At 44.8% G+C, this 13847-nt stretch overlaps 1 protein-coding gene across 1 annotated transcript; it reads right to left on the bottom strand.

Annotated features, from left to right (window-relative positions):
* Positions 1–551: 551 nt before the first annotated feature.
* LOC119286961 (transmembrane and coiled-coil domain-containing protein 4-like) lies at positions 552–4504 on the bottom strand. The gene is made up of 15 exons (XM_037566465.1): positions 4284–4504; positions 4115–4196; positions 3633–4031; positions 3361–3526; positions 3121–3273; positions 2928–3025; positions 2612–2703; positions 2260–2330; positions 2043–2178; positions 1886–1945; positions 1704–1786; positions 1412–1488; positions 1182–1252; positions 1001–1058; positions 552–922 (listed from the first exon to the last, which is right to left on the bottom strand). Exons 1-15 carry the CDS (start codon positions 4502–4504, stop codon positions 782–784), a joined length of 1908 nt encoding a protein of 635 aa, XP_037422362.1. The 3' UTR covers positions 552–781.
* Between the last annotated feature and the right edge of the window lie 9343 nt (positions 4505–13847).

The following is a 13847-nucleotide window of genomic DNA, read 5'->3' as shown; positions in this document are numbered from 1 at the left end:
GCGAAGAGCGTGGGCGAGCTTGTACAGCTTGTGGTGGAGAATCTACATAGCATTTCCATGCGTCACAGTAGCGGACCAAGAATTGGCGACGATGCCCTGAAACCCACGAAGCTTGAGCCAATAGTCTTTAAGTCAGAATTCCCTGTACTGACGATGGAGTTGCCCTTAAATGTTCTATTAAGTCCCTCCTTAAGGACAAGAGGGGGATAGATCTCTAAAGTTCTCAACCGAATCGAACAAGGAGATCGCTGCATTGGCATAAATTTTTTCCTCCAGCGCAAATAAAGACCTGACCCATGGTTTGAGATGTTTTCTCAGGATCTTCAATTTAGCATCAATCCTCTTGGCAACATCTGTATAATGTATGGACTGGAGGCATAGAGGGACAAATAGTTCTCATGCTCAACCCACCAATCTTCAAACCCGAAAATGTTGCTCCTAACCACTGTTGTTTGGACATGAATAACACAAGGGATGCGATCAGATCTTGAGTTCAACAGTTTAATCCGTCATAAAATGACATATCTTCTGAACTCACCGTGTTACTCGCATGTGTATTTCGCTAGTCAAACAGTTCTATGGAACCAGGCGTCAAGCCTGGTAAGCTATCTAAAAAAAAAGTTCTATGGAAATGCTGAGACTTATGGATAAAACAGACTACAAGTACCCCCGATCGTTTTTCCATTCCCTTACAACAAAAGTTTCCTTTATTAGCTACAGCCTTTGGTGACTACATTCATCACAGATAACACCGTTCCTGAGTAGCACAAGTTCATCGCGGTTATTTCGATCTGGGCGTGCTGGACCTGGGCGTGGAGGGGGAGAACACCGGGTAGTAAGTATTCAGCTCCAGCTGCTCCAGGATCTGCTGCATGAGTCCCAGGTAGGAGGAGTGCCCCACGACGAGCTCGCTAACATCAACCTGCGTGAGTCGAGGAGCAACCTAGTCAAGAAAAGTACTCTCTTGTAGTGATCTAAAAAGTCTTATAACTTTTTTTACATTTTCAACTCCGGGGACTTGGATTGCTTGGATGCCAGCCAAACCTTGCGTGAGCAGACTGCACGAGAGGCTAGTTTGTCAGAGCACTCAGAGGGCTGCGTGCATCACTCGATGCAGAGGCCGAGGTTTCCCCCCCTCTCTTTTCGACGGAAAACGAAGAGCATTCAGGGTTACGAGTTACCTCGCCCGGAAAGTGACGCCGAGGATCCAATCCTTGGTGGAGTACACGTTCACAAGCCTTCCAGCAACCATCTGCACATGCGTACATATGGGTTCAGCTGTGTAGGATTTCACATACAAACTTCCCAGTTGATGCAGAGCCTGATAGTATGACTCTCTTCAATTCATACCAATAAGAATAATTCTGGTGGTTTCTTGGGAGAAGAAGGTCAGAATAGCTACTGCCCTTACCTTCCTGGCAGGCCCCCACAACTCGTCATTAACTGAAATCGGTGCACCTATCAGCACAGCCCTCTCGACGATTCCCTCTGTTCATGTTCAATTTGTCAGCTGAATAAACAACTGACTCCATATTGGTAGACATTTAGCGCGCGGGGCTCGTTTCGAATAAGAAGCTTTCGCAAAATGTTCATGTAAACCAGAAAAGTTCCTCAGCTCCAAGCGGTCCATATTGGCTAACATTTACAGTTATGTACTTAATTATGCTCCTGCATGGTCTAGAAAAAAAACACAGGATACGCACCGTTATTGCCCGAAAGAGCTAATTCCTGCAAACATTTGAACACGACACGCGCACCGAGTGAAAAACCTATGAGAGTGACAGGCCTGGAAATGATTGTGACATGGGGGGAGACAATTAGCTCCATGCAGACACAAGGGTTTACTGAATCATTTAGATTGCAGGTATGATTCAGGTATGGGTACCTGCTTCCTTGCAGTCCATTGAGCAACACTTCAGCAAGCATTATCCCAACCTTATCTGATCTGGAATCATCTACTAGATTTATCAGGTAGAAAAGATTACAAGAACGCAGGCTAAGTTAGAAAGGACAATAAACTACGAAATAGTGGAGGAAGGCACCTGTCAATAGCAACGGACCATGTGCTGTCAATAAAATCTGCAGCAGCTACCAAGGTAGCAGGCCATGCAAATGCTGAAATTATACCGCTTAACACAGTCTGCATCGCACCTTCCCTCATCAGCTCCATTGCAAATCCTGCAGTGATAACCGAAACTCTTAATAAAATTATTTAAAGCGTAGGCGGAATGCACATTATGCATGAATCGTTAACATTACTTGATGCCAGAAAATCCTGTATTGCTGTACTCAAGGCAATTATATGCTTAGTCTCCCACTGAAGAATGTACCTGCCAAGTGCCAGTGAGAATTGCAAAGGGTGTCTAGTTATGCATGGTAAGATTCTTCTTGAAAACAATTACTCAATGCAAGCCTGTTGCTAGAAAATGAATTACGTGGAACTCACCTCTATCCATGTTATCTGAATTTCTTCTATCATAAATCTAATTTCTGGCGTTTGTTTACTTGTTGGTTGTTGCAACATTAAAGCATAAGAATATGCTGCTAAGGAATGGGCATATAAATAAGAAGAGCTGTGCTCAGCAACTGCTACTGTATTAGAAAAATGTACCTCTCTAAGTTAGTTTTCCATCCTTCCCACGGCTTTAAAAAATCGTCTTCATTAAAAGCGAATCCAGAAACCATGATGCAGACTGCTAGGCGCTGCAAGTGAAAAAAAAACCCCCATGAAACCCAGTTCATCTTATCAGTAAACAGCATTGTACTCCCTCCGTAAAGAAATATAAGAGCGTTTAGATCACTATTCGCTCTTATAGTGATCTAAACGCTCTTATATTTCTTTATGGAGGGAGTAATTGTTAAGGAAAATGCAGCAAGACAGTGCATTGGATGGACCAGTGTACAGCTGAAAGAGAACAAACACCTACACCCTGGTTATGGTTCTGGCCGAGGGCTTTGAACTCGAATTCTTTCACATCTCCAATTCTTTTGGCCATTTTGGAACCAGTTAACCCAGCTCCAGCAGCTGATTCCAACCAAAGATGACGATTAGTTACTGTGGATGATTAAATACTTGTGGATCATCATCTAATCTAATGGAGCAAAATGTGGAAGGCACACCTCCAAATGATGCGGCAACTGCTACTGAGCCAGCGGTGTGTCCAGCAGCAGTAGCTATAGCAGCAAATCCGCTAGCCCCTATCACAGGGACAAGTGCGTGCAACGTCGGAGCAAGAGCAGTGAACCCTGCAGCAATCGCCGGAGCAGCTAGACCTGTAAAAAGATTCAGTTAACTAGTTCAGCAGATCGCGGAGAGATGTCATCAAGATTGCTTTCGACACGGTGTAACATAATCATCACCCCCGGAGATGGCCATGAGCGTCCCTCCGGTCAAGGCGGCGGCGCCGATGATCCCCCCGCGCCTCCATTTCTGCCACCTGCTTCTCGGCGACGTACTTTCACGCAATTTCTCTTCCTCTTTCGCTGCAGCCATAGCAGAGCAAGCAACCATTATCTCGACAGCTTCCTACAATGCCAAAGGTGTTCGACGCCAAAGAAAAAATTCAGCACGGTAGGAACTAGCTAGCACGCTGCTTCATTATGCGCATTCTGGGGGAATGGTGGTTGGTTACCATCTTGATCCACTTGACGTCGAGCCAAGTCGCGATCAGCCGGAGCGCGACGCGGTGGCGGGCGTCGTAGCCCTTCCTGATGCGGGGGGACCCCATGCCGTCCTCGCCCATGTTCACGTCCGCCACGCAGGCTGAGAGGAGCATGTACAGCACCGCCATCTTCCGGTAGTCCTTGGAGCGCCCGCCGCCGCCCGGCGACGACGGCGAGCCATCGTCAGCCGGTTCTTCGTCATTGTCGGCGCCGAGCACGTGTTGGTTGAACAGGTCGTCTGGTGCAACGTCGTTCTCCAGGCCCATCGCCATCGCGTCGACGGCTTTGGCGAGCGCCAGCTCGAGGTCGGACCTATCGGCGGCGGCCTTCTCGCCGTCGTCTTCGTCCTCGAACACTTTCCGGAGAAACTGCGCGCGCGAGGAAACGTCACACGATACGTCGAAATGGGGGCGGAATTCAACGCGGACGACGCGGCATTGTTGGCACGTACGGCTCCAATGTGGTGCTTGGGCTGGGAGGTCGCCGCCGTCTTCTCCACGCCCGGCCAGGCCTTGGGGTCGATCTCGAGAAACCTGAGAATTGAAACGCGACGCGCGCACCATGACACGCCGGATCAAGAGACGGAGCACGCATGTGAGAGGAAGGGGGAGAGGGGTGACCGGAGGACGGGGCGGAGGAGGCCGCGGGAGTCGTGGGTCCAGAGGTCGCGGCCGTCGGGGTCGTCGCTGGAGAGGACGACGGTCTCAGGGTCCGGGCCCTCGTCGAGGCCGTGGGAGCCGAGAAGGACGCGCTGGTGGATCTGCGCCTGGCGGAGCGCGAGCGCGAGGAGCGCACCCGCGGCGTACCGCTGCGTCTGGCTCAGCGTCGACGACGTGGCCATTGCCCGGCGCCGGCGGTGTCCACTGCGCCGAGAGCGCTGCGGGGCCAACGAAATCCGCGACCTTGCCGATGTTGGCAGCCTTTAGCCGCGCGTGCGGGCGAATCGGCTCCGGGCGATATTGCGTGCAACCGACTGAGGAGAACGAAGTCCCGAACGAACGCTCGCATGCACGTACGTCAACCCGCACCGATCATGTAACATGAAAACCTTGCACGGATTTTTTAAAGTATATTTACTTGCAACAGAGCTCACGGCAGAAAAAAAAATACCACACTCCCCTGATGCAATAACCACAACTCAAGTCCCAATAGATCCACGTCCTTTATTTCAAGCACATGCCATACCATCTGTGATGTCATTATCCTCTTATCACCCCCGCCGACGATGGCCTCAGTGCTCACAGAATCACAATGCGTTTAAATGTTGTCAATTCTAAGACATCTTTCTGCATAACATGAGAAATCTGATTTTTTTTTCCTATAAGGTTTTGGCGAGGCGTGCTTGCGTGATTATAGATGATTTGTTTGTCTCCAATTTTAGTTTTGCTAAGGTGTTCATTTCTAATCCGGATTGGCACCATATGAAAGAAAACCAGATCATGCATGGTTGATTGATGTTGCACCATACATAGCACTTTTTAAAATGGTTAACTGGTAAAATAACATCATATTTAGATTCTAAATACTTTTCTAATCAAACTTCATATATAGCATGTTAAATTCGAAGGTAAGGCTTATAAGATATGAATATTTTACAAAAATATTTGATATATGCGGGTTGATTAACCCAATTATCAGGGGTTTCCCGCAAAACAGAAAATGTGACTTAAAACTAGCATATGGGTTGATTACCAGTAACATTAGAGGGTTTTCTGCAAAAGTGAAAATTTGACTTAGAACCGAACTGCGGGTTGTTTACAAGAAACTTCAAGGGGGTTTCTATAAAATAGCATGACAGACCAAGAATACTTATTCTCTTAATAGTAGGTATAGATTTCCAAATGCTATAGAGCTATAATGTCAGCTCTGACCGTTTCTGGCGTGAACGTGCTCCACATCATCGGATCGATTGCATGAATTTTGAAGCGGGCAGTGAAGGCATGGGTTGACATGTTATGCAGTGCACTAGTGCAGAATGCTTCTACACAACCTTTAATTGGCGGGGCACCACTTTCAATCGAAGCCATCGTCATTTTTCTAAAATATCTGTGGTGTGGGCAAATTTTGTACGCCACCACTATGGAGTCACGGTGACATGCAAGCAGGTAACTACACCACTGCCATGTGGGCCCAACAACCTACCAGCCACGGGCTTTATTGGTGGGATGTTAGAGACTCAACACACCACTAATTACTACCTAGCTATGTTGTGGGCTAAATGAACACACTACTGGTTTCGTGAGTCGCACGCCACTACCTGGTGTTGGAAATATGCCCTAGAGGCAATAATAAATTGGTTATTATCATATTTCCTTGTTCATGATAAATATTTATTATTCATGTTAGAATTGTATTGATCGGAAACTTATATACACGTGTGAATACATAAAACAACACTGTGTCCTTGGTACATAGGCCTCTACTAGACTAGCTCATTGATCAAAGATGGTTAAGGCTTCCTAACCAAGACATGAGTTGTCATTTAATAACGGGATCACATCATTAAGAGAATGATGTGATGGACAGACCCAAGCATATATAAACTTAGTAACAGATCTATCATGGTGATGCATAGCAACGAGAGAGGAAGAGTGTTGTCCATGTATCCTCGTAGACCGTAAGCGAAAGCGTTATGACAACACGGTTGATGTAGCCGTACGTCTTCACGATCCGACCGATCCTAGTACCGAAAGTACGACACCTCCGCGATCTGCACACGTTCGGCTCGGTGACGTCCCACAAACTCTTGATCCAGCTGAGTGTCGAGGGAGAGCTTCATCAGCACGACGACGTGATGACGGTGATGATGAAGCTACCGGCGCAGGGCTTCGCCTAAGCACTATGACGATATGACCGAGGTGGATTATGGTGGAGGGGGGCACCGCACACGGCTGGAAACAATCAACTTGTGTGTTCTAGGGTGCCCCCTACCCCGTATATAAAGGAGCAAGGGGGAGGCCGGCTGGCCTTGGGGCGCGCCAAGGAGAGGGAGGAGTCCTCCTCCTAGTAGGAGTAGGACTCCCCCTTTCCTAGTCCAACTAGGAAGAAGGAGGGGGGAGGAAAGAGAGGGAGAGAGGGAGGGAAAAAGGGGGTGCCGCCCCCTCCTTGTCCAATTCGGACTCCCAGGAGGGCAGCCCTATGGCCCCTCCTCTCTCTCACACAAGGCCCATGTTGGCCCATTAGTTCCCTCGGGGGTTCCGATAACCCCCTGGCACTCCGATAATTATTCGGTGACCCCCGGAACTCTTCCGGTGTCCGAATATAGTCATCCAATATATCAGTCTTTATGTCTCGACCATTTCGAGACTCCTCGTCATGTCCGTGATCACATCCGGGACTTCGAACTATCTTCGATACATCAAAACACATAAACTCATAATACCGACCGTCACCGAACGTTAAGCGTGCGGACCCTACGGGTTTGAGAACTATGTAGACATGACCGAGACACGTCTCCGGTCAATAACCAATAGCGGAACCTGGATGTTCATATTGGCTCCCACATATTCTACGAAGATCTTTATTGGTCAAACCACATAACGATATAAGTTGTTCCCTTTGTCATCGATATGTTACTTGCCCGAGATTCGATCGTTGGTATCTCAATACCTAGTTCAATCTCGTTACCAGCAAGTCTCTTTACTCGTTTTGTAATGCATTATCCCGCAACTAACTCATTAGTCACATTGCTTGCAAGGCTTATATTGATGTGCATTACCGAGAGGGCCTAGAGATACCTCTTCGACAATCGGAGTGACAAATCCTAATCTCAATCTATGCCAACTCAACAAACACCATCGGAGACACCTGTAGAGCACCTTTATAATCACCCAGTTACGTTGTGACATTTGGTAGCACACAAAGTGTTCCTCCGGTATTCGGGAGTTGCATGATCTCATAGTCATAGGAACATGTATAAGTTATGGAGAAAGCAATAGCAACAAACTAAACGATCATCGTGCTAAGCTCACGGATGGGTCAAGTCAATCACATTATTCTCTAATGATGTGATCCCGTTAATCAAATGACAACTCATGTCTATGGTTAGGAAACATAACCATTATTGATTCAACGAGCTAGTCAAGTAGAGGCAAACTAGTGACACTCTGTTTGTCTATGTATTCACACATGTACTAAGTTTCCGGTTAATACAATTCTAGCATGAATAATAAACATTTATCATGATATAAGGAAATATAAACAACAACTTTATTATTGCCTCTAGGGCATATTTCCTTCAATCTCCCACTTGCACTGGAGTCAATAATCTAGATTACATTGTAATGATTCTAACACCCATGGAGTCTTGGTGCTGATCATGTTTTGCTCCTGAGAGAGGCTTAGTCAATGGGTCTGCAACATTCAGATCCATATGTATCTTGCAAATCTCTATGTATCCCTCCTTGACTTGATCGCAGATGGAATTGAAGCGTATCTTGATGTGCTTGTTCTCTTGTGAAATCTGGATTCCTTTGCCAAGGCAATTGCACCAGTATTGTCACAAAAGATTTTCATTGGACCCGATGCACTAGGTATGACACCTAGATCGGATATGAACTCCTTCATCTAGACTCCTTCATTTGCTGCTTCCAAAGCAGCAATGTACTCAGCTTCACATGTAGATCCCGCCACGACGCTCTATTTAGAACTGCTCCAACTAACAGCCCCACCGTTCAATACAAACACATATCCGGTTTGCGATTTAGAATCACCCGGATCAGTGTCAAAGTTTGCATCAACATAACCATTTACGATGAGCTCTTTGTCACCTCCATAAACGAGAAACATATTCTTAGTCCTTTTTAGGTACTTCAGGATGTTCTTGACCGCTGTCCAGTGAACCACTCTTGGATTACTTTGGTACCTCCCTGCTAAACTAATAGCAAGGCACACATCAGGTCTGGTACACAGCATTGCATACATGATAGAGCCTATGGTTGAAGCATAGGGGACACCTTTCATTTTCTCTCTATCTTCTACAGTGGTCGGGCATTGAGTCTGACTCAACTTCACACCTTGTAACACAGGCAAGAACCCTTTCTTTGCTTGAGCCATTTTGAACTTCTTCTAAACTTTATCAAGGTATGTGCTTTGTGAAAGTCCAATTAAGCGTCTTGATCTATCTCTATAGATCTTGATGCCCAATATATAAGCAGCTTCACCGAGGTCTTTCATTGAAAAATTCTTATTCAAGTATCATCTTATGCTATTCAGAAATTCAGTATCATTTCCGATGAACAATATGTCATCTACATATAATATCAGAAATGCTACAGAGCTCCCACTCACTTTCTTGTAAATACAGGCTTCTCCAAAAGTCTGTATAAAACCATATGCTTTGATCACACTATTGATACGTCTCCAACATATCTATAATTTTTGATTGTTCCATGCTATTATATTATCCATCTAGGATGTTTTATATGCCTTTATATGCTATTTTATATGATTTTCGGGACTAACCTATTAACCTAGTGCCAGTGCCAGTTTTTGTTTTTTCGTTGTTTTTGAGTATCACAGAAAAGGAAAACCAAATGGAGTCCAATTGACCTGAAATTTCATGGAGATCATTTTTGGACCAAAAGAAGCCCACGGAGTACCAGAGATGGGCCAGAAGAGTCCTGAGGCCACCACGAGGGTGGGGGCGCGCCCTACCCCCTGGGCGCGCCCCCTACCTCGTGGCCGCCTCGGATACCCCCTTGACTTGTTCCCGACGCCAAAACCTCTTATATATACCAAAACTTCCAGAACATGACCTAGATCAGGAGTTCCATCGCTGCAAGCCTATGTAGCCACCGAAAACCAATCTAGACCCATTCCGACACCCTGCCGGAGGGGGGGGGGGATCCCTCGCCGGTGGCCGTCTTCATCATCCCGACGCTCTCCATGACGAGGAGGGAGTAGTTCACCCTCGGGGCTGAGGGTATGTACCAGTAGCTATGTGTTTGATCTCTCTCTCTCTCTCTCTCTCTCTCTCTCTCTCTCTCTCGTGTTCTTGATTTGGCACAATCTTGATGTATCACGAGCTTTGCTATTATAGTTGGATATTATGATGTTTCTCCCCCTCTACTCTCTTGTAATGGATAGAGTTTTCCCTTTGAAGTTTTCTTATCGGATTGAGTCTTTAAGGATTTGAGAACACTTGATGTATGTCTTGCATGTGCTTATCTGTGGTGACAATGGGATATCACGTGATCTACTTGATGTATGTTTTGGTGATCAACTTGCGGGTTCTGTGATCTCGTGAACTTATGCATAGGGGTTGGCACACGTTTTCATCTTGACTCTCCAGTAGAGACTTTGGGGCACTCTTTAAAGTTCTTTGTGTTGGTTGAATAGATGAATCTGAGATTGTGTGATGCATATCATATAATCATACCCACGGATACTTGAGGTGACATTGGAGTATCTAGGTGACATTAGGGTTTTGGTTGATTTGCGTCTTAAGGTGTTATTCTAGTACGAACTCTAGGATAGATTGAAAGGAAAGAATAGCTTCGTGTTATTTTACTACGGACTCTTGAATAGATCGATCAGAAAGGATAACTTTGAGGTGGTTTCGTACCCTACAATAATCTCTTCGTTTGTTCTCCGCTATCAGTGACTTTGGAGTGACTCTTTGTTGCATGTTGGGGGATAGTTATATGATCCAATATGTTATTATTGTTGAGAGAACTTGCACTAGTGAAAGTATGAACCCTAGGCCTCATTTCCTAGCATTGCAATACCGTTTACGCTCACTTTTACCACTTGCTACCTTGCTGTTTTTATATTTTCATATTACAAAAACCCTTATCTACCATCCATATTGCACTTGTATCACCATCTCTTCGCCGAACTAGTGCACCTATACAATTTACCATTGTATTGGGTGTGTTGGAGACACAAGAGACTCTTTGTTATTTGGTTGCAGGGTTGTTTGAGAGAGACCATCTTCATCCTACGCCTCCCGCGATTGATAAACCTTAGGTTATCCACTTAAGGGAAATTTGCTACTGTCCTACAAACCTCTACACTTGAAGGCCCAACAACGTCTACAAGAAGAAGGTTGTGTAGTAGACATCAAGCTCTATTTTGGCGCCGTTGCCGGGGAGGTTAGCGCTTGAAGGTATATCTTTAGATCTTGCAATTGAATCTTTCAATTTCTTGTTTTATCACTACTTTAGTCTATAAAAGAAAATTACAAAAAAATGGAATTGAGGGTACCTCATATGCTTCATCTGTTTAATATCTTTCATGAAAATAAGGATTCCGATAATTGTGCCAAAGTGCTAGAAGAAGAATGCATTAAAATGTTTGGCACTAAATATTTGAATGATGAGCATGATTGCGATGTTGTTAGTATGAATTCCTTGAATATCCATGATTCTAATGATATGCAAAGCCACAAGCTTGGGGATGCTATGTTTGATGAAGATGATATTTTTTGTCCCCCAAGTTTTGATGAGAATATTTATTATGATGATAGCATGCCTCCTATTTATGATGATTATATTGATGAAAGTGGGTTTGGAAGAGTGTCAACTTTAGGAAGTAATGATCCCACTATTTTGGAGGATGTTGAATCTTATTGTGATAATTATAGAAGTGAATTTGGAGAGGTCATGAATTTATTTAGTAATGATTCCACTATTTCCGAAGAGGTTCCAATTGATTATGAGAACAAAGTTGCTGTCTATGATGATTATTGTGATGACTTGTATGCTATAAAGAATAATGATAACCATGAAACTTGTCATCATGATTTTAATTTTCAATTGGATTATGCCTCACATGATAGTTATTTTGTTGAGTTTGCTCCCACTACTTTTCACGAGAAGAAATTTGCTTATGTGGAGAGTAATAAAAATTCTATGCTTGTAGGTCATGAAAAGAATGCTTTATGTGATGGTTATATTGTTGAATTCATTCATGATGCTACTGAAAATTATTATGAGGGAGGAACATATACTTGTAGGAATTGCAATAATATCAAGTTTCCTTTCTATGTGTTGAAAATCTTGAAGATTTGCTTGTTTTACTTTCCTATGCAAGTTGATTCTTGTTCCCACAAGTTGTTTGCTCACAAAATCCCTATGCATAGGAAGTGGGTTAGACTTAAATGTGCTAGTCATATTCTTCATGATGCTCTCTTTATGTTTCAATTCTTATATTTTATGTGAGCATAATTGAAATCATCATGCCTAGCTAGGGGCGTTAAACGATAGCGCTTGTTGGGAGGCAACCCAATTTTATTTTTGTTCTTTGCTTTTTGCTCATGTTTAGTAATAAATAATTCATCCAGCCTTTGTTTACTCCGGTATTCGGGAGTTGCATGATCTCATAGTCATAGGAACATGTATAAGTTATGGAGAAAGCAATAGAAACAAACTAAATGATCATCGTGCTAAGCTAACGAATGGGTCAAGTCAATCACATTATTCTCTAATGATATGATCATGTTAATCAAATGACAACTCATGTCTATGGTTAGGAAACATAACCATCATTGATTCAACGAGCTAGTCAAGTAGAGGCAAACTAGTGACACTCTGTTTGTCTATGTATTCACACATGTAATAAGTTTCCGGTTAATACAATTCTAGCATGAATATTAAACATTTATCATGATATAAGGAAATATAAATAATAACTTTATTATTGCTCCTAGGGCATATTTCCTTCAGAAACGATTAAAGAGACTTGCCAGAACGAGATTGAACTAAGTATGAGATACCGACGATCGAATATTGGGCAAGTAACATATCGCCAGACAAAAATAATTGCATACGAGATTATCTGAATCCTTGACATCGTGGTTCAAGCGATAAAGATCTTCGTGGAGTATGTAGGAATCAATATGGGCATCCAGGTCCCGCTATTGGTTATTGACCGGAGAGGTGTCTCGGTTATGTCTACATGATTCATGAACCCATAGGGTCGCACGCTTAACGTTTGGTAGCGCTAGGGTCATGTTGAGATATTAATAGTGGAAAGTCTGAAAGTAGTTTGGAGTCTCGTATGGGATCCAGGACATCACGAGGAGCTCCGGAATGGTCCGGAGGTAAAGATTTATATATGGGAAGTCATATTCAGGGTTCTGGAAAAGTTTCAGAATTTTTGGTAGAGTACCGAGAAGGTTCTAGAAGGTTCTAGGGGTTCCACCGTGGGGCCCAATGATCTGGGAAGGGCACCGAGGGGTGGGGCTACAACCCAAATGGACTGGCTGCACCATTCCCCAAGGCACATGTCGTTTAAATCTAGAGATAAGGTCTTATCTCTAAATTTAAAGGGTTGAATCTAGAGATAAGATGTTCACTAGTACAACGAGGTGCTATACACATTACAAAAAAAGACACATCCGTGACATTTTGGGCCGAACGATTTTTTTCCTGTCATGCTTATGATACTTCTATGATGATAATTGTGATAAAACCCGGTATCATCATAGATGTGGTGGGCTCCTACTTCTATGACAAAAAATCATGACAGAAAATGGGCTTCTCGTCCTGGGCGGGCCGGAGACGCAGCTGCTGTTGGGGAACGTAGTAATTTCAAAAATTTCCTACGCACACGCAAGATCATGGTGATGCATAGCAACAAGAGGGGAGAGTGTTGTCTACGTACCCTCGTAGACCGGCAACGGAAGCGTTGACACAATGTAGAGGAAGTAGTCGTACGTCTTCCCGATCCGACCGATCCAAGCACCGAACGTACGACACCTCCGAGTTCTGCACACGTTCAACTCGGTGACGTCCCTCGATTTCCAATCCAGCAAAACGTTGAGGGAGAGTTTCATCAGCACGACGGCGTGATGACGGTGATGATGTTCTACCGACGCAGGGCTTCGCCTAAGCACCGCTACGATATGACTGAGGTGGAATATGGTGGAAGGGGGCACCGCACATGGCTAAGGAACGATCACGAGGATCAACTTGTGTGTTATGGGGTGCCCCTTGCCTCAGTATATAAAGGAGCGAGAGGGGGAGGTGCGACCGGCCCTATGGGTGCGCCTGGAGGAGTCCTACTCCAACCGGGAGTAGGACTCCCCCCTCTTGCCTTGTTGGAGAAGGAAGGAGGAAGGGAGAAAGAGGAAAGAGGGGCGCCCCCCCTTCCTTGTCCTATTCGGACTAGGGGGGGAGGGGGCGCGTGGCCTGCCCTGGCCGGCCCTCCTCTTCTCCCTTATGGCCCATGTAGGCCCAATA

The sequence above is a fragment of the Triticum dicoccoides genome, chromosome 1A, assembly GCF_002162155.2.
Source record: "Triticum dicoccoides isolate Atlit2015 ecotype Zavitan chromosome 1A, WEW_v2.0, whole genome shotgun sequence".
Taxonomy (NCBI): domain Eukaryota; kingdom Viridiplantae; phylum Streptophyta; class Magnoliopsida; order Poales; family Poaceae; genus Triticum; species Triticum dicoccoides.
This window is presented reverse-complemented; position numbering and strand designations above follow the sequence as displayed.

Coding starts and splice junctions, on each gene's coding strand:
- LOC119286961 (XM_037566465.1), bottom strand. CDS start 4,504: ATGGCCACGTCGTCGACGCTGAGCCAGACGCAGCGGTACGCCGCGGGT. Junction 4,032..4,114: donor CCAAGCACCACATTGGAGCC/GTACGTGCCAAC, acceptor TCGCGCGCGCAG/TTTCTCCGGAAAGTGTTCGA. Junction 2,331..2,611: donor TGGAAAACTAACTTAGAGAG/GTACATTTTTCT, acceptor GGCACTTGGCAG/GTACATTCTTCAGTGGGAGA.